Source organism: Ruditapes philippinarum, unplaced genomic scaffold (assembly GCF_026571515.1).
Source record: "Ruditapes philippinarum isolate M1 unplaced genomic scaffold, ASM2657151v2 ctg3863_1_1_1_1, whole genome shotgun sequence".
Taxonomy (NCBI): Eukaryota; Metazoa; Mollusca; class Bivalvia; order Venerida; family Veneridae; genus Ruditapes; species Ruditapes philippinarum.
In genome coordinates, this window is record NW_026856707.1 from 32,948 (window position 1) to 53,896 (window position 20,949).

The 20,949-nt window shown below is 31.1% G+C and overlaps 1 protein-coding gene across 8 annotated transcripts in view; it reads left to right on the plus strand.

The window, feature by feature from the left end:
• LOC132747457 (neurogenic locus Notch protein-like) overlaps positions 1-20,949 on the plus strand; it is a 59,620-nt gene that overhangs the window by 16,792 nt on the left and 21,879 nt on the right. For all 8 annotated transcript variants that reach the window (XM_060736849.1, XM_060736845.1, XM_060736846.1 and 5 more), the window contains exons 10-16: positions 8,662-8,743; positions 8,990-9,166; positions 13,477-13,700; positions 13,961-14,267; positions 18,742-18,897; positions 19,578-19,752; positions 20,208-20,395. In XM_060736849.1, the coding sequence (XP_060592832.1) occupies positions 8,662-8,743; positions 8,990-9,166; positions 13,477-13,700; positions 13,961-14,267; positions 18,742-18,897; positions 19,578-19,752; positions 20,208-20,395 (1,309 nt within the window). The remainder of the gene's footprint in view (positions 1-8,661; positions 8,744-8,989; positions 9,167-13,476; positions 13,701-13,960; positions 14,268-18,741; positions 18,898-19,577; positions 19,753-20,207; positions 20,396-20,949) is intronic.

The following is a 20,949-nucleotide window of genomic DNA, read 5'->3' on the forward strand; positions in this document are numbered from 1 at the left end:
AAAGAGCTTGAGCTAAGATATTTAGCATGAAACATGTTCTAAATGGTGTCTACCAAGTTTGTTCAAATAAAAGCCCTGGGGTCAAAATTGGCCCCGCCCGGGGGTCATTGATTTTCCTTATATGTATATAGCAAAAACTTAAAAAATCTTCTTTGAAAAAACCCAAATAGCTGGAGTTTAGATATTTAGCATGAACACGTTCTAGTGAGTGTCTACAAAGTTTGTTCAAATAAAAGCGCTGAAGTCAAAATTGGCCCCGCCCCGGGTGTTATTGATTTTCTTTATATTTGTATAGCAAAAACTTAAAAATCTTCTTTGAAAAAACCCAAATAGATAGAGTTTAGATATTAAGCATGAAAATCTTCTAGTAATTGTCTACCAAGTTTGTTCAAATAAAAGCCCTAGGGTCATAAATTGGCCCGGCCCCAGGGGTGTCATTGGTTTTAACTATATGTGTATAGTAAAAACTTTAAAAAATCTTTCTTAAAACAACCCAATGAGCTAGAGCTTAGATGTTTAACATGAAACATCTCCTTATGGGTGTCTACCAAGTTTGTTCAAATAAAAGCCCTTGGGTTAAAATTGGCCCTGCCGGGGAGGGGGGGGGGGAGGCGATAGGAGGGGGGAGGGGTAGATTGTTGTTTTTCATTATATGTGTGTAGTAAAAACTTAACATTGTGAAACATCTTCTAATGGGTGTCTTCCAAGTTTGTTCAAATAAAAGCCATGGGGTTTAAACTGGCCCCGCTCCGGGTGCCTTTATACAGGTGAGTGACCTAAGGGCCTTCATAGCCCTCTTGTTTGTTTAGAAAATATCGGCGAGTGTTATTGTGTTGTCCAGATTATAAGTGATGGATGGTGTTTTACAACTGATCTCGCTGGAAGCTTTATTTCTTCTATAACTTGTTTATGGCACACCACTTAATTAGCATAGCCATACATTTTACAGCATAATTGTAACAAATTTGAATGATTTCAGTTCGTCTCTGTGCTATTGGCAATTAAAAATCAACGATCCGTTGATATTAGGATAAAGAAACTATTGTTGCGATTTCATTATCTTTAAATTATGTTAGTGAAATTATGTTTGATACCAAGCCACGTAGGAATACTAGAAAATAAAAAATAGACGCTTTAGCTAAAGAACCTTTAAATACTCAACCATTAGAGTTATTTTACCAAAAAGTGACTTTGAACATTCCATAAGTACACTTAGATCTTCTGAATGGAAATCAAATTTGGACAAAGTGATATGTAACAAACGTCATGATAAAAATCCCTGCCTGCATGTGTCGCCATCTCTATCTATTGTTAACGGTCCTGCTCAGGTGTTTTGTCTTAGCTTAGATGTAGATTAGGACACACTTAAGTTACACATTCTCATCTTTAAAACAGGCGATGATGCTCATTTGTTGTATAGGTTGCAAAAAATATTTTCTCATTGAATGTTACGGAAATATTTGGTCACCAGTTCGAGCTTGAAAACAATCTTATTTTGTTCTTTTTGTTGTGACTTATGTTGATGTTGTTTAATATGAGACCAAAAACAAATAAACAATATTAGATACCGGTATTAATAAATAATTGCCATATTTACTTTTTTAAAATTAAAAATCAGAAATAAGATAATGTAAAAAAGTATAAGACACAGGCATAAATATAACAAAAATATTTAATTTTTAAAGTTAAAAATCAGAAATAAGATAATGTAAAAAAGTATAAGATACAGGCATAAATATAACAAAAATAGAGCAGTTTCAAAATCCTTACAGGTTAATAATAATGATAATAATAAGTTAAAAAATAAACTTTTAAGACTTGAATTTTGCGGAAAAAACTGTACAGCAGACGTTTAACAGAAAACACCCTTAACTATCTACGTCACACCGACACTTGGAAAATTATTTTGATATTTGTAAGGTATATCTGAACTGACGGCACACCACTCTATTAATATCCTTATATAGCTGTAATTTTAAATCCATATGAATTTATGAATTCATATAAGATATATTTTTACAAGGAAACAATTATACAGACCCTGACCTTAACCCGAAATTGTTACAACAAAAATGGAAGGTTGTCAAAAAAGATAATTGTGCTCCCTGTGGTCAAGTGAAAGCAAAATTGACAAAAGTAATTAGGGTTCAAAAGATTTTCATAAAGCAGCGTTTCCTCTTTCGTCTCTGTGCTATTGGCAATTAAAAATCAACGATCCGTTGATATTAGGATAAAGAAACTATTGTTGCGATTTCATTATCTTTAAATCCATGTTAGTGAAATTATGTTTGATACCAAGCCACGTAGGAATACTACAAAATAAAAAATAGACGCTTTAGCTAAAGAACCTTTAAATACTCAACCATTAGAGTTATTTTACCAAAAAGTGACTTTGAACATTCCATAAGTACACTTAGATCTTCTGAATGGAAATCAAATTTGGACAAAGTGATATGTAACAAACGTCATGATAAAAATCCCTGCCTGCATGTGTCGCCATCTCTATCTATTGTTAACGGTCCTGCTCAGGTGTTTTGTCTTAGCTTAGATGTAGATTAGGACACACTTAAGTTACACATTCTCATCTTTAAAACAGGCGATGATGCTCATTTGTTGTATAGGTTGCAAAAAATATTTTCTCATTGAATGTTACGGAAATATTTGGTCACCAGTTCGAGCTTGAAAACAATCTTATTTTGTTCTTTTTGTTGTGACTTATGTTGATGTTGTTTAATATGAGACCAAAAACAAATAAACAATATTAGATACCGGTATTAATAAATAATTGCCATATTTACTTTTTTGAAATTAAAAATCAGAAATAAGATAATGTAAAAAAGTATAAGACACAGGCATAAATATAACAAAAATATTTAATTTTTAAAGTTAAAAATCAGAAATAAGATAATGTAAAAAAGTATAAGATACAAGCATAAATATAACAAAAAAAGAGCAGTTTAAAAATCCTTACAGGTTAATAATAATGATAATAATAAGTTAAAAAATAAACTTTTAAGACTTGAATTTTGCGGAAAAAACTGTACAGCAGACGTTTAACAGAAAACACCCTTAACTATCTACGTCACACCGACACTTGGAAAATTATTTTGATATTTGTAAGGTATATCTGAACTGACGGCACACCACTCTATTAATATCCTTATATAGCTGTAATTTTAAATCCATATGAATTTATGAATTCATATAAGATATATTTTTACAAGGAAACAATTATACAGACCCTGACCTTAACCCGAAATTGTTACAACAAAAATGGAAGGTTGTCAAAAAAGATAATTGTGCTCCCTGTGGTCAAGTGAAAGCAAAATTGACAAAAGTAATTAGGGTTCAAAAGATTTTCATAAAGCAGCGTTTCCTCTTTTACCTAAACAGGTTTATCTGTTCCTGGTTAAAATATTGCTGACCCCGAAAAAAGTAAAAATTATAATGTGATATTTTAAAATTTTGAAAATGCTTGAAACTGCAGATTTTATTTGTAGGTGTATCAACGTGGAGATATTTTGATGGTATTCAAGTCATTCTGTCTGGTGATTTTTATCAACTCCCTCCTGTTACAAATAAATAATATGGTGCAAATGCGGAACTGTGTGTCGAGACAAATATATTTTAATGTTTTACCTCATTGTATTGTAGGCTTTATTTTTTAGACAAAATGACTCGTGTTTCATAAAATTAAGACAGGGACATCTTCAACACAGTAATTGGAATGAATTAAAACTTTAGATAGAGGTATTGCTCTAAACCAAGATACACTTAATTTATTTGCAAATAACTTAAAAGCCAAAATGTTAAACCATGATAAATTAAAAAATATCTGGAAACAAAGTGATCCCTCGGAAGCATTAATCACAACAAAATTACAAGAACATTGCAGACTCGGTTTGATTGAGTCTGTACATGAGGGATAATGAATACTAGCAACATCCCTCACGCCCTCTAGCACCGGCTTGAGCGATACTCAATTCTCAACACTAAATAGTGCTGGCATCAATGATCCCGAAGGACCAGAAAAATATAACAACACTGAAGTGAAGTACGGGGCACTTTTTTACAGCTGCCACATAGCACTTGACACCTGCTGTTAAAATATTGCTGACCCCGAAAAAAGTAAAAATGATAATGTGATGTTTTAAAATTTTTAAAAAGCTTGAAACTGCAGATTTTATTTGTAGGTGCACCAACGTAGAGAACAGATCTTTTGGTGGTATTCAAGTCATTCTGTCTGGTGATTTTTATCAACTCTCTTCTGTTACAAATAAATAATATGGTGCAAATGGGGAACATGTGTCGAAACAAATATTTCTTAATGTTTTAACCTCATTGTATTGTAGGCTTTTTTTTAGACAAAGTGACTCGTGTTTCATAAAATTGAGACAGGGACATCTTCAACACAGTAATTGGAACTGATTAAAACTTTAGATAGAGGTATTGCTCTAAACCAAGATTCTCTTCATTTATTTGCAAATAACTTAAAAGGCAAACTGTTCAACCATGATAAGATTAAAGTCTTTTCGTGGTGAAGTTTAAACTGTACCGCTCTACAGATGAATGTGATGTATTTTTTTCAACAAATTTCAACCATTGTCAATTTTAGTGAAACTTTAGAATAGAACTCGAGGCACAATAAAGCAAATGTCTGATGACCTCATTGCGGTTTATATTTCAAAATTTGAAATACAAATAAACTTAACCCGCCAATTGTACAAAATATAAGCCCAGTATCAAGATGCACCCTTTCAAAACGACTGCAGTTTCCACTTATTTTGTCTTTGGTAAAACAATACAAACATCTCAAGGAATGACATTACAGACGATGGTTATAGATTGTTGTGATACAAAATTTCCTGGACGGGTAGGTTTTGTATTAGGGTGTGCTTAAGATCAAATGGAAAATGCAATTAAATCGTTTAGGTTATCCTTGATAAAAGAACACCCCAGTCCAGTGAAGAAATTTTATAATTATGTCGCTAATTCTATTACGGATGACAGTACCTGTTGTAAAAAATAAACTTATTTCAAAAATAAAGGAAACTAAATCATTTGCTCCTTATTAAATTCTTCTTTGAATTTATTAAGATTAACATTATATATTGTGTTACATAGTTACATTTTTTCTCTTTCTTACATCTATTTTATTCACATAATATCGTTTTCTTATTTAGTGATATTTTTTGTTACCAAATTTAACGTTAACGTTTGGCGCGGCTTAAGACGCCGCGTTACGTCATATTTTATCTGGGCGGAAATGCAATGATCATAACAAATTTAAACACGTTCATACAGTTTATAAGCATCACGACGATACATTTAAAACGCCGCAATAGTTGAGAATTATAAACACACGACGCCAGTGTTAGTGAGAATGCGTTTATTAACGTTCCACGTTCCACGTTTGACGTTTCACGTTTCCCGTTAATAAACGAAGGAAAAACAGTGAAGAACGACAGCAAAATTGTGTCTCTTAACCCATTATTAGAAGGCGGGTTAATTCGTGTTGGGGGAAGACAGTTACTAGCAAGAAAAGAGAACTGTCTAATTATTCTTCCGAATAAACATCATATTACTAAGCTTGTAATTGAACATTATCACAAGTTAAATGGACATACAGGAGTGCAACAAGTGCTTGCGGCTCTGAGAGAAAAATATTGGATACTACGAGGAACTAGCTCAGTAAAGAGCTTCATAAGGCAGTGTCTAGTATGTCGGAAGCGTAATAGCCCACTTCTTTATCAACAGATGGCGCCACTATTGGAACAGCAAATTACACCTGATAAGCCTCCGTTTTCCTTTGTAGGAATAGATTATTTTGGTCCATTGAACGTCAAGCAAGGCCGTAGTATTGTAAAAAGGTACGGAGTTATCTTTTCATGTCTAACATCAAGAGCTGTTCATTTTGAAGTTGCTAATAGTTTGACTACAGATTCCTTTTTAAGCGCCTTTCAGCGATTCGCAAATAGACGAGGAAAACCGGAGAATGTTTATAGTGACAATGGTACAAATTTAGTTGGAGGCGAGAGAGAAATGCGCACATCTATAAGAGAATGGAATCTTGTGAATATAAGTCGTTATATGACCCAAAGAGAAATTGAATGGTCATTTAATCCACCATACGCAAGCCACCGTGGTGGCGCTTGGGAGCGTCTTATTAGATCAGCACGTGCAATACTGAAGGCACTTTCTACTGAACAATTGTTGAATGATGAGAAGCTTATTACACTGATGACAGAAGCAGAAAAAATAATTGTAATTAAGTTTATATCAATAAGTGATACTTTGCCTAAAATAAATTTGTTAGTTGATTTATTGAAATTATAGTAATTCATACAATATCATTAACAAAAGTGTATTTGTATGTTTGTTTATAAATTATTTATTGTTACGAAATAGTAATTATTTCATGGAGGGGAGTATTAAATTCTTCTTTGAATTTATTAAGATTAACATTATATATTGTGTTACATAGTTACATTTTTTCTCTTTCTTACATCTATTTTATTCACATAATATCGTTTTCTTATTTAGTGATATTTTTTGTTACCAAATTTAACGTTAACGTTTGGCGCGGCTTAAGACGCCGCGTTACGTCATATTTTATCTGGGCGGAAATGCAATGATCATAACAAATTTAAACACGTTCATACAGTTTATAAGCATCACGACGATACATTTAAAACGCCGCAATAGTTGAGAATTATAAACACACGACGCCAGTGTTAGTGAGAATGCGTTTATTAACGGGAAATGTGAAACGTTCCACGTTTGACGTTTCACGTTCCACGTTTGACGTTTCACGTTTCCCGTTAATAAACGCATTCTCACTAACACTGGCGTCGTGTGTTTATACTCCTTTTGAAATGTTTTGACAATATTATGGAATGCAGAAATGAATTATAATGATGGTGATGATAATCATCATAATGATGATGATGATGAAGATCCCTTGTGTTAATTTTTTTATTATTATGAAGATTGAAGATGTTTTACCTTTTGATGAAGTCCTATCAATCTGGAAACAAAGTGATCCCTCGGAAGCACTAATCACAACAAAATTACAATAGAACTGCAGACTCGGTTTGATTGAGTCTGTACATGAGGGATAGTGAAGGCGTGCAAAATCCTTATCAGAACAAAACCTGCAGCCCTACTAGATAATCTCGAACCTTAAGAATTTTTAATGACATTTCTTGTGAATGTGAAGGTACCCATTGAAAAATAATTAAAGCTTTTGAACATAAAACCGAGCCTGCAACATTTTCAATTTTGTCGTGTTGGGCTTTCTTTAGGGATTCTGTATTTATCTAATTTATTGAACACATTTTAAAGATTTTTCGGTCATTTAATATTTGGCTTACTTCCCGTTTTCTTAAACTGAACATGATATCACATGACAGAAACAGCAGAATCAAAACAGTTAACAAATTTCTGTTAAATGTAAATATATACTTAAAACGTGATTAGTATGCGTTATCTTGTAAAAGACTTTTATTCATTTTAATGGAATAGATCAATTGTTTGGCAACTCTTTAAGTTTCCTTCTACAAAACTTTTTTATGGGAAAGAAAGCTATCCTTTTTGAAGTATAAGCTGTTACTGTAAAATAGATACTTTTTCTGAAACTTTTGAAAAGGAAAAAGGTAACATTCATTATAATACACCCATTTTTTCAAGATTGTCACCAAATATGTCAATGTTTCTGCCTTTCTTTCTAGGACACACCTTTCGTTACATGTTCGATATGACAAAGGGAAGGCTCACAGAAAAAAAGTTACGGAAAAATAGAAAAAAGGCAACCAAAAGAATATCGCTTGATGAAATTAAATCTGATGATTCATATGCTTAAAGTTGTGTCCCATTTAAGCTTGAATCAGGTGTTTTAGATAATACCGGCTATTTTTCTGACAGTTTTTACACCTAATGTTTTTGTTTGCAATGAAAATATTTTACTCTGGTTTAATCTCACAGAGATGAAGTTGTTAATGAACCAGAAGAAAGGGTATCAAAAAGTACATATAGTGAAGAGAAGGGTTAAGGGAAGGGCAAAGGGATAGGGGAAAGGGTAAAAATGTATTGATAAAGGTAAAGTAAAGAAGTAAAAAAAAACGATTACACAGAGGAAGAAAATTTAAGTGCTTGTTCAATTTGTTTTGAACATTTTGACGACTTACCAGACGAGATATGTTGTGATAGATGTGATGAATGGGTACACGGTAACTTTGCAGGTATTCCCACTGATGCCCATTGAGATTAATTAAGAAAAGATTATGTTTTAATTTTATTTGTCCATTTTAAGTTTTGTTGTATATTTGACAACCTACCATTACTAAACTTAGAATAAAAATAGATTTTTCATGTAAATAAAATCAAATGTTCCAGGACAAAACATTTCTCTGCGGTTTATGTATGATTGTTCTTTATTATTCAAATTTGCAGGTATTATAAACATTTTATAGACAGTAATAATTTTATGATTAATTTTGAATTTGTTTTTGAAAATAAATTTTGTTATTGGTTTAAAGTTTGTAACTGGTTATTATTTCTGTTTCCTTTAACATATAATTTGTTTTGCAATTTAAGTAAAAGCACGTATTTCAAGTTATCAGAGTTAACACATACATAACAGTGATTTTTCTAATTTCACAGATACTTCTTCCAGAATCTAAAGAATAACCGGCCTTTTCCGGGTGTATTCATGATGTATAATAACACGAAATATGGAATCGAGGTGTGTCCTATCAGTCATTTTTCATTGTCTACGATATCAAAGAAAAGATGTAAGATATCAGATATCATTGTAGTGATCATATTAAGGAACGACACTTTTCTGAATCTTGTTGATAGCTTCGCATAAAGATACTGAATTATTTAACATATTTATGAGAAGAAGTATACGAATTTGAATTATACACTAAAATTGTCATAAATGTGATAAAACCATTTAGATTTTGAAGTTGTACTGTTGTAATGTCAGGTTCAAGAACAAACTAAAACCTGCGGATGGGCAACATGCGCTTGCGGTGTTGCGATACGAGCTGGTAAAGATGTTTTCATGATAAATAAATGTGGAAGTATTAACTATCTTGGCTTTACCAAATGCGGAGATGGTGGAATTTTACAAGTAGTAAGGATGGACGATAACAAGTACGATGTAAGTGTTCTGTCTTATTTTTAACCGAATAAGTGAATGACCTAAAGTAGTATCTAAAAGAGGCGAGACTTACCAGGGCTGAAAAGTCTGTCTTAATTTACAAAATAATTCGGGGCGAGTCTTTACCTGGTCGTTTAGTAGGTTTGTATTATTTGGCGATGTCACCTGTAATATTCAAACAATATTGTAAATTTCATGAGAAAGGACCTCCCTTTTTTCTCAAGAAGAATTTCTGGAAGAAAATCAAACAATTATTACAGGTTTGATACAAAATCATTTTATTTCACGGCATTCAATTGTCTGTTTAATTAAATGGCTTCAGTTAGAGTTGCTAAGAAAAGTTAAATTCTGCTTTTTACTCAATAAATTCCTAAGATTAAGCGCCAAAACACTAAGTCAATTCAAAACAATTAGAAATAAAATAAGTCTGGTTGCTTTTGTGGGTTTAAATCACAAACCATTTAGATCTGCCCTAGTAATTATCGACTTCAGAGCTTTTTTATTGTCACAACAACCAGAACGCATGATATGCTCCTTTTACAAGAAAATGTACATTTACCTACATAAAGTGTACTTATAACACACGAATGGTATGGATCATGTTCGTGATAACGTGGAGAAAATGCGACAGCCGTTTTAAGTTGGTCTTATTTGACGGACGTTATTGGCGACGCCGGTGAAAGGCACCGTCTTATATGGAATGCTTTTTATGTGGCACATGGTAGACAGTTTATATCATGTTGTGCTAATTAGTTTTATTTTGATTTTTACAATCAAGTCAACAAATATGTTGTTGTATTTGTATTACATTATTTATTTAAAGCCATGTGCATTGTGATATTTATCTGTATGAAATGGCGGGCACATTTTGACATCTTATCCTTAGCTTTATTATAATACTAAAAGGCAGACTCCGAATATCGTGGTGATCTACATTGATGTCAATTTTTGAATATACTGGTATTGTCGTTTTTGTTATTTATCTTAGATAAAGTATGTCTTCATTGTTTTTTTTATTTTAATTTATCATCCATAGTTTTTTTTTTGTTATTTATACTGTTATGTCAGCAGTTTAATATGGTCTGTGAGGTCCAAGAGAGGTCATGTTTATATTTGTAAATAATTTATTTATTGAAATTTTCTTTCAAGAAGAACGAGTCACTAGCAAATGAGTGTAAAGATTGGAAATGGGACTGTTGCGGACGATTATCTTATTGATTTTATCCATATTACGATTATTGTACATTAAAGCTATGCATATCGTTGCTTATGTCCCTGTTATATTGAAACATAAAAAGGAAAACATCCTTAAGTTATCAATTTCAAACACTTTATTATATACTGTTAATTGTTATAAAAAAGTCTTAAAAGTATTTGTTGGTCTAACAAATGCAAATATGCATTTGATGCTTAGACACAACTCAATCTTTATATGATATAGACTTTTTGATTGTTTTTCACTTTTATACTATATATTATAGTTTATTTCTACTTTCGAATTCGATCCAAGTACCAATGTTAATAGGATTTCATATCTATGAAATAGATACTGGGAATTATTAATGTTACGTGCATTTATATCTATAGATATGATGAGACTGTATAATATTTCTGAATTAACATAGTTACATTTAAGACATTATTACCTGTTAGGGAGGAAAATGACCTTAAACTTGGATCAAGCAATATAACTTTTAAGGCTCAAAATATCATACTCTAATATTTTCTAACATATGCATAGTTTGAAAGGGTCAGCACCTGTCTTATTTTTTTAATGAAAGGATACCGGTCTCAACCTCCAGGTCTCAGCCAGAGCCGAACCCAACTACAGACTTTTCATAGATATTTGCTTGCACTTGAATAGATTTGTGCACTAAATTTTATGGTGACTGATTTGTGCCACACGAAAACCGACAAACTGACAAAGTACAAAAATGTTCCCGGGCGCCAGACGAAAATATGAAAATACCACAAAGTGGTTCCTTTGTATTTTCATGGTTTTGCTCGGTGCCACCTGATTCAAAAATAAAGCATGGTACAAAAAAGCCGCCATAATAATTTATCTAGAAAAAAGGTTAGTTTTTATCTGTACACTTTAAATTGACCTGATATAAATAATGGCACTATTAAATGACCAATAACTATCTCAGCCCTTTTTAGTTAAGATAATTATAAAAATATACGAATATAAATTTTAATTGTAATAAAGACAAGAGCGATCAGTAATCACATGTGTCGCCTTATGATGGCCAATTTCATGTTGGGACAAATTTTGTGACAGACGGACAGTGCACAACTAGACTTTGTACTGATTATTCCTGTAAAGTTTGGATAAAATTGCACCAGTAGTTTATGAGGAGTAGTCCGGACAAGCTTTTGCGTATCTGGCAACACACAGAAAAAACACCTTTTTATCAAAGGGCCATAACTCGGCCAAAAATTATTCAACCGGAAAACCCGTGCAATATGCCCAAGGACTTGAGCTACAGATCAATCATGTAAAGTTTCATTGAAATTGCATTAGTGGTATGAGAGAAGAAGTCCGGACAAACTTTAAAAATAAAAATTATTAAAGGGCCATAACTCAAACAAAAATCATTGAACCGGAAAATGCTGACAATATGCACAACTAGACTTGGTACTGATCATTCCTATAAAGTTTGGATGAAATTGCACCAGTAGTTTATGAGGAGTAGTCCGGACAAGTTTTGTGACGGACGGACAGACGGACAGACAGACAGACGGACAGACAGACGACGGAGAAGTGATCCCTATATGTCGCCACTACTCCGTAGAGGCGACATAAAAATGAGTATGTAATTTTTACTTATTTCTATTTATCTAGATTAATCTACCTGTTTATTAAAATATGTATAAGTATCGGTCATGGTTTAGAACTGCTCATGGCCAGGTAGCTAGAACCTCGGCACATTATTCTGTGGGTCACGGGTTCGAGTTCTGGTCAGGCTGCATGTTATTCTCATCCTGTGACTGCATTGAAGCCAGAGTTTAATTCACATTGCTCTATAAACATTCTAGGACAAATATCAGTAAAGCTGGGAAATACGTTACAGTTTAGAGCTGTTCACTTTTTCAGAGATAATTTGTAGGCGGCATGATAGCTCAGTTGGTAGATCTAAGATACGGTATTCTGACGATCATGAGTTCGAGTCGTGGTCAGGCAGTTTCAGTCAGGTTTAAGAAGTGTTTTTTCAACAGACACATGTTTGATTAGTTTAATAGAAAAATAGATTTGAAATGGATAAAGGCAATATTGTAGGCCTGATACTTGTAGATCTACAAAAGGCATTTGATAAGTTGAACACACAATACTGCACATAAAACTTCATGCTTCCAGCATAGGTAATGACAATCGTAAATAAAACAATTATTGTCTCTTCCATAGACAGCAGCTGGTGGATGTGGCTGGTACTCATTCTACTACTGCTCTCAGTTCCTGTGGTGTTTTACAGAGGTCTATTCTAGGTCCTCTTTTATTTCTTATATGTCAATGACGGGTCTGAAATCAAAAGCTATGAGCTTTTATTATATGCTCAGGTATCCTTGTATCTGTAGAAATAAATCTGAATAAATTCTCTCGTATGGCATGAAACTTATTAGTGATTGGTTAATTGACTATTGTCCTTGTATCTTAGCAAGACAGAGTCTTTTTTCTTAAACATGGTCCTAGCCTCCAGGTCATATGTAACGGTACTGACTTAAAGTCCATTTTTTCTGTTTAGTATTTTTGTGCAAGTCTTGATCAAATATATGTTTGTGTAGCCTTTGGTGCTTTGCATCAATGCTTTTCTTGTTTTTATATTGAAGTAATCCAGGTTTAGGTTACACGGATACTCGTTTGTGACTTACATTAAAACAATTAGTTTTAGCATATTTTCAACTGAATGTACAAGTGAAATATGATAATGTGTTATTTATGTAACTTCCTGTCATAATTGAGCATTTGTTTAACTAATGATGCATACTTTCCGAACAACTTCGTATTTCTATTAATGATTATGTAACACAGCATCTAGATCTACTGCTCAGAAGAAATGTACGTATAGAACAGATTAAGTTACTGTTTAACTATTTTAAAACTAAGAAGTGTCTAAGTCGGTGCTAGCAGACGTACAATCCATGAACAGGCTTAACTTGAGACTGCAGTATTTTCGATTTTGTGGTTTAGGGTGTTCTTAAGTCATATTGTTCTTTATTGATTTCGATTTACTAGTATACTAATAATTTCCTTTTCGTGATATATTTAGTTTAATTACAATGTTTGAATTGATGTATGTTTACAATTTTAGGTGTTCACACCGATTGGTACTAAAATAACTATAACAATATTTGATAAAGGCCAAATGAACATTGTCATAACGATGGCACCTAAAGACTTGTATAACATTGAGGGATTGTGTGGACAGTTCGATAATAATACAACAAACGATTTTCGTCACAAAGACGGAACTGTATCAGAACAAAATTACATAAACTATATGAATAATTATGCAGACTTTACAGAAAGCTGGAGGTATTTATTAAATGATAACAAGTATATTTCTAAATATAATGATGTCATATACTTGTTATGCAAACTTTGAAATACACAAAAAATTAGATTTATAAATAAATAATTGTTTTTATTTGAAATAAATCCCAATGTTTAAATGTAAGATATATTTAAACAAAATTTCATTACAACACAATTATGCAATTTATTATCTTAAAATTACTTAACCTTTGTCTATCTGCAGTTAGTTCACATTTGTTTAAATGTATTTTGTTTTCTAGTTTAACTTCTGAAGAAACAAAACCACTCAACTTATTTCTAACTGGTGAACGAGAATTAAAAAGCTGGAATGATCTGAATGGTATGTTTTGTGTGTGCGCAAGTGCAATTCGGGTAGCGGAAGCAGCATGCTATTCGACCCAATATTTGAATTGCACAATGAGCAAATCAATAACTAACACTAAATGTAATGTTCCAAGCAGAAGAAAAAGAGGTGCTGATGGACACTATAAAGATGATAGAGAATTAGAAAGATTATTACGGTTAATGACACCAACAGATTCGCTTAAAGAAAAAACGAGGTTCAAGGTAATTTTTATTTGGTAATTGTGCTGCCTTTTACTTTAATTTTTATATTTCTTATTAAGCTATATTCTAAAATGTCATGAAATCAGTAACATCAAAATAAGGTAAAGAAAGAATAAAATACTTTTGCAATAAGAATGTTTTTATGCCCCCCGCCCCCCTTGAAGAAGAGGGGGTATATTGTTTTGCTTATATCGGTCCGTCGGTTGGTCTGACTGTCTTTTTGTCTGTCGGTAGGCCACATGGTTTCCCCTGCTTATCTTATTTATCAAAAGTCTCCATATTTCATATACAGATTGATAGTAACTAGTAGATGACCCCTATTTATTTTGGGGTCACCAGGTCGAAGGTAAAGGTCACAGGGGCCTGAATTGTCAGAATGTTGTCCGCTCATTATCTTGAAAATTTAGTTTTTATATTTCAAATAATGATTGGTTAAAATTAGTTAACGACCCCTATCGATTTTTGGGTCTTAAGCTCAAAGGTCAAGGTCACAGCGACTTTAAATGAAGATGATCTTTAATGATATTAAGGTCACTTGGTCAAAGGTCAAGATCACAGTAACCTCAAATAACAAAGTGGTTTCCGATCAATTACTAATGAATGATTGGCAAGTCTTACAAATGTAAAAGTTGGTTGAACACTGCCATGTACCAATTTAAGGCATGTTCCTGTAACAAAATTACCAATATAATGAGATAAGGGTTGGATAGAGGCATATATGTTGTTCGACATTTCTTATTCTTATTCTTATTTTCTTGCTCATTCTTTCTTTCGTTTGTTTATTAGTCTAGATGTGAATATTATTTAATTTGTTATTTCACCAATACTTAAATTTAATTTATTAAATATGAATTTATTTATTTATTTGTTTGTTTACTACGGTTGTCCAAATTACAAAGATTTTTCTTGTACACTGCCTGCCATAACTTCCAGGGTACATAAATAATTTTTTTCAATCTTCAGTTGTCTGATAAAAACTAATCTAAATTAAATTCATGACAATTTTACATTTAACTGATTTGGTTTTTGGGGTCGTTCTATCAACATGTCGTAGTCTATGACATTTTATAGTCCGTGTCGTACGTCTACGACAACGTCGTACGACTGTTTTATGACACGTGTTCATAACGTCTTATTTCTGAAACCCAAGGGAGAGGCAAAAGAAATCGAAATTCTAAATTAGACTAAATTTTGAATTCACATGATTATTATAATATGTATAAATACTTACAGTGTCATTCGAAGGAAAAGACAATTTTGGCACTTAGGTTCTAGTGTAAAAATACATTTCTTTAAGATATTAATCATCTAATATGTTTTTAAGAAGTAAGCTCTTGCACACATTTCTTGTAATATTCCCGGATAAAAAGAAATAATTAAAATCGAATCATGCGCAAAGTTATTCATATTGCTTTTTCTTGTCTTTAATAAATATTGCAGAAGAGGCCCTGTATTTTTATATAAATTAACCTTTAAGCTTTATATTACAGTCTCTGACTTTGCAATAACAAAGAAACATGAATCTTTAATTTAGATTTAATTTTTAAATCATTTAACCCTTTCCCTCATGAGCATATTGTGAAAAATGGCCGTTTTTATTGATAAACCTCCTGATGTACCTTTTAAATAGGGGCAGCGCCGAAAAAGTGATCACTTTTTAACAACAATTCCCAAACAGTGTTTAGGGCTTAAATGGGATAATTTTTCACTGTTTGGGGCCTCAAAAGGGGTGGGGGGGGGGTTCAAACAGCCGTGACAATTATGATTGATTATAGTGAACTTTTAAATCTGGAGGCCAAATATCTATTGATAAATGTATCTAAGTTTTCAATTTCATTAGTTATAATGTTAACAGATTTATTGAGAATTTTTGCGTATTCATTTCTCAATTGAAAATAAAATTGGATCGTAAAAATCTGTTGATGTTTAAATGAGTGAAAGGGTAAAGAACTAACCAAAATTTTTGTATTCATGAAAAAATGTTAGCCGTGCCTTTTAATAATTTTATAATGACAGTATGTACCTTGAAGTGTCTGAATCACAGATGTCAATTACTCTTTGACCAAAATGTTCATGAGACAAATCAGTTTTTATGGAGGGATATTTCTCAGTGGTCACCAGTTTTTGTTAAAGTTCTACTTTTTTCAAATGATAATGATAATTATTAAAACATTATTGAATGCATTTTTAACCAATATTGAAGAATCAAAAAATAAGGTTTACCAATTCTCCCATACAATTTCACTTTTTAATGAATACGTTTAAATCAAAGATGCCACATTGTACCAAACATTTGCTGACCCTGATAATTTTATTCGTCTTCACGAAAACCAATTTGTGTATCAAGTTATTTTCTTCACAGTAATCAATCCCACTTTAATCTTAATTCATGAAAATATCTTAGACTAACAACTAACTAGTTTTTTACTTCCATGGTAAAGATTTTCAATAATAAAGTGGGATAAAGGATAAAACTTTCTAAGTGTTTCAGAAAAACATGTTTTTAGGATTACTTAATTGAAATTGTGCGTGGGATGGGAATAATGACATAATATTCTCTGCCTTACCAGTTCCTGCCCCTGACGATTCTCTCCCAAATTTGTAATATGCAGACAGTCCCCACCCCCCCATTTTTTATAAGTGACCATATTACTTTTGACTTAATCTAATAATATTTCTAAATGAAGTTTATTGAAAGAATGTGTTTGATATTAAATGCATTTTATGTTTTATGTTTAATTGTGAAAGATTAAGATTATTGGACAGTAGTTGATAAACTGATAAACATCTGAAATAATGTTGAGATCTAGTGATATTCATTAGTTTGTTAAATAGTGAATAAAGTATGTTCTAGAAAATAAATAAGCAACAACTGGTATGCAATCACATTTCATATTTATTTTTATACAAAATTGGTTAAAGAGCATTATCATTATTATTAAACAATATACACATGTAATACCAAATAACTAATAAAAACACTTATTCATCAGTACCTTTTCGTAGCTATTATAATCTTATCACCTTGAGTAATGAATTAATAAACACCTCAATTATCTCTGACAGCAAACTTAACACATTATGTGTATTTAACCACTTTCTTCTTTATACAAAAGTATGAAATTTAGCAATTAAAATTCATCAATCATTTTTCATATTAATTTTATTCTTATTTATTCCAAACAAAAAATAATAATAAAAGATAAATGATTAAACAACAACACAATAAATAAAATATAATATCTAATGATTATCCCAATCAAGTAAATTATTCATTAATTATTTTCAATGACTAAACACATTAAAAAGTATACATTAGATAGGTCTATATGCTACAAAATCTGATTTATACCAATTGATAATAAACTAAAATACAGTACCCATTAATTAAATATGTCTAAATACTTCAATAAAATAAAAAATCTCTAAAACTACTTTAATATTTTTCTCTCTAATTTCTATCAATTAATAATAAACTTACCAATTTACTAAACATCTAAACACTTGAATAAAATATCTATTGATAACAATTATTAACAATCTTATCCATTTTTGTAATATCCTAATAGTTCAATAAAAAATGTATTTATCAAAATAAAAATGGGGAGGAACTGTCTGCTTATTTGAAAACTGAACTCACATGTATATTGAACCCCTTTCTTCATTATACAGAAGTATATAATTTAGCAATTAGAATTCATTAATATTTTTTTCTTATAAATTTTATCCTTATTTATTCAAACAACAACAACACAATAATTAATATCTAATGATTATCCTTATCAAGTAAATTATTCATTCCTTATTTTCAACGACTTAACATATTAAAAAATATAGATCTAATAAAAAAAATCAGAATTATTAACTAATATGCTAAAAAAAAAGTGTTTCTAATTTATATCAATTGATAATAAACTTACCCATTTATTAAACATCTAAATACTACAATAATTTGTTTTCCAATTTATATCAATTAGTTAACAATAACCTTACCCATTTATTTAACATTTAAATGATTCAATAATAATGTACTGATAAAAATAAAAATGGGGAGAAACTGACTGCTTATTTCCAAATATGCAGACGGTTCTCCCCAAAAGTAGGGAGAGAACCGTCAGGGAAGGAACTGGTAAGGGAGAGAATAGTCTGACTACCGGATGGGAGATATAGTCGATTGAAAGATTCTATGATTTTCGGAACGTTTTTTTTATAAATCAATTAATTAAATAATTTATTCATTTGTTAACTTATTTATATATTTATTTTCTGTTTTATTTGTTGATGTATCTATTAATTTGCATAAACTTCAGAATAAACAGTGATCTTAAAATTGATTGCAATACTTTTAATAATAATGCGTTACTTAAAATGAATTACTAGATTTGGGCATTAAATTGATAATTGGTTAAATTTTTAAGAAAGTTTTATGTTCATGCAATGTATATATTATTGTGATTCTTGGTGTTTTGGTTAGCGCCAGGACATCGGCAGTAACATTATATCGGAAACAGCAGCTACAACTTTGTGTAAAGACAAAATATTAGGAAGTTTAGCGGTACGAAACTATTCGGAAGTCAGCGGCAATGAAGATCCGAACGAACTCATAAAACAATGTGCAAATGATGTGGTGGTAAGTGAATGCTTTTATTCCAATGTTAATTAATTTTGAAAACTTAATAATATATTTAAAAATGTTTTCATGAAAGTCAATGTTCAATGTTATAATGTCAACATTATAAGCTGTATTTTATATTTAATACATCAGATAACAAAATGACTTGTCTTTGGGATTTTCTGTTAAGAACCCTTTAGATCAACTGAATTCATGTCAGTCTTAATATTCATACAAAATATGCATACTTCATATGGCACCTACCGAAATATAAAAAGTCAATGTGTTTACCATTTTATATTATTTAGAATGTTATTATATTTTATTTCAATAATCATGAGTCCATGACAATTAACTTTGTGTTGTTTGTATTTTCGCTGTCCGTTTAATGAAATGAAAATATTTTACCTTATGTATTAAATACAATGTTATATTTAGAAAAATGTATATTTAGAAAAATATATATTCAGAAAAATATAGGTTGGTAGCAAATACTTATGGAGCATTATATATAAATTTGATTTTAAATCAGATCTTAGAGAAACAAATATATAAATCTATAAATGTAAAAGGAAATCTCACACTAAATTAGTACATATTAAACATATATGATTTTTTAGATTTATAACTTTTATAGAAGTATGACACAGGCTTGCCTATATAAGGGTTATTATTATTTGAAACTTTTATTGTTTCAGGCTGCAAACGATACGTCATGGGCTGCAGCGCATGTAGATTCGCTTAATAATATTGTAAAGAACATAATAGAACGTGAACCATCATACGTTATCAATAACTCTGAAAAGGTTGTTACTTTTTATAAACAAACATGCCCAGGAAACTGTAGCAACAACGGTAACTGCACAGACACAAGTACGTGACATTATTTATTTTGTTACACACGAATTTCATTATATTTCTTTCTTAACTTAGTAAAACAAACTAAATTCAGATAAAAATAAAGTAAAATCTTGCCAAGTATGTATGTTAACTGTCATTTTTCCAAAAATATAAATAAGAGAAATTGCCATCCATGGGATAACTTGTCGGCCACTTAAGAAGAAATAAATAATTACTTGTTCTTTATCCAGGTAAGTCTATATGGTGAAATCACCCCTGAGGTTTGATATCAGTGTGATAGTATAAGCTTAAAACAGAGAAATAATTTTTTCACATATTAAAGCGATTATTGAATACATGAAATACAAAAACGGTACACAATTATTTGAAAAATATTTGGAATTAAGGTTTTTCATTTAGACTGCACTGTGTTTAAAAAATCTTGTTTCAATTTCAATTCTTGAATTAGTTTAAGGAATTGTTTACAGGTGAGTGTGATTGTTTTGGATTTTTCCACGGGGCAGAATGTGACATAGATGAACGAGATCCTTTGAATATAGACGATGTGGAAGGTGGAGGAGAATGTGATCTGTCTGATGGTGACGAATGTTTATGTTTCCATGTCAGATCTTCGAGTATTCTTAAAGGATTTAAATGCCAGAGCAATGTTTCTAAGGTACACGTATTGATATAACATTTTTGTTTGCTTTGAAATTTTAATTATTGAACACTTTTTAAGAATAAAGACAAGATAGGTCAGAGATATTATTTTTCTTATTCTTTCATTCAAATGCATAACGGTTTATATTTAAAAATATTGTTTTAAATCTGAAAGCCGGTAAAGATCAGAAGAAAGACATTCAAAACATTTTACAGAAAGGACCACAATATTATGAAAAAATTCTATTTTTGATGGTGTTGACTCTGCTGGTTTTGTTTTTACTTTAAAGAACTACAAATGTATTTTTTTTTTCATTTAAGTACCATTTAATATAGGTATGTACCAAAAGCTTGCGTACACAATTTCAGATCATTGTCTCATATTTGTTCCCAACAAAACAAGTGTTTTTTTTTTGTTTTGTTTTTTTTTTTTTGGGGGGGGGGGTCAAAAATAAAATGATAAAAGAATCAATCACTTTATCTCTTATAAAGATAAAAGGCACAGATATATTTGAAGAGTCCCTGTAGATATATGTAAGAATCATAAAATCTATCTTTTAGGCTTTTTTA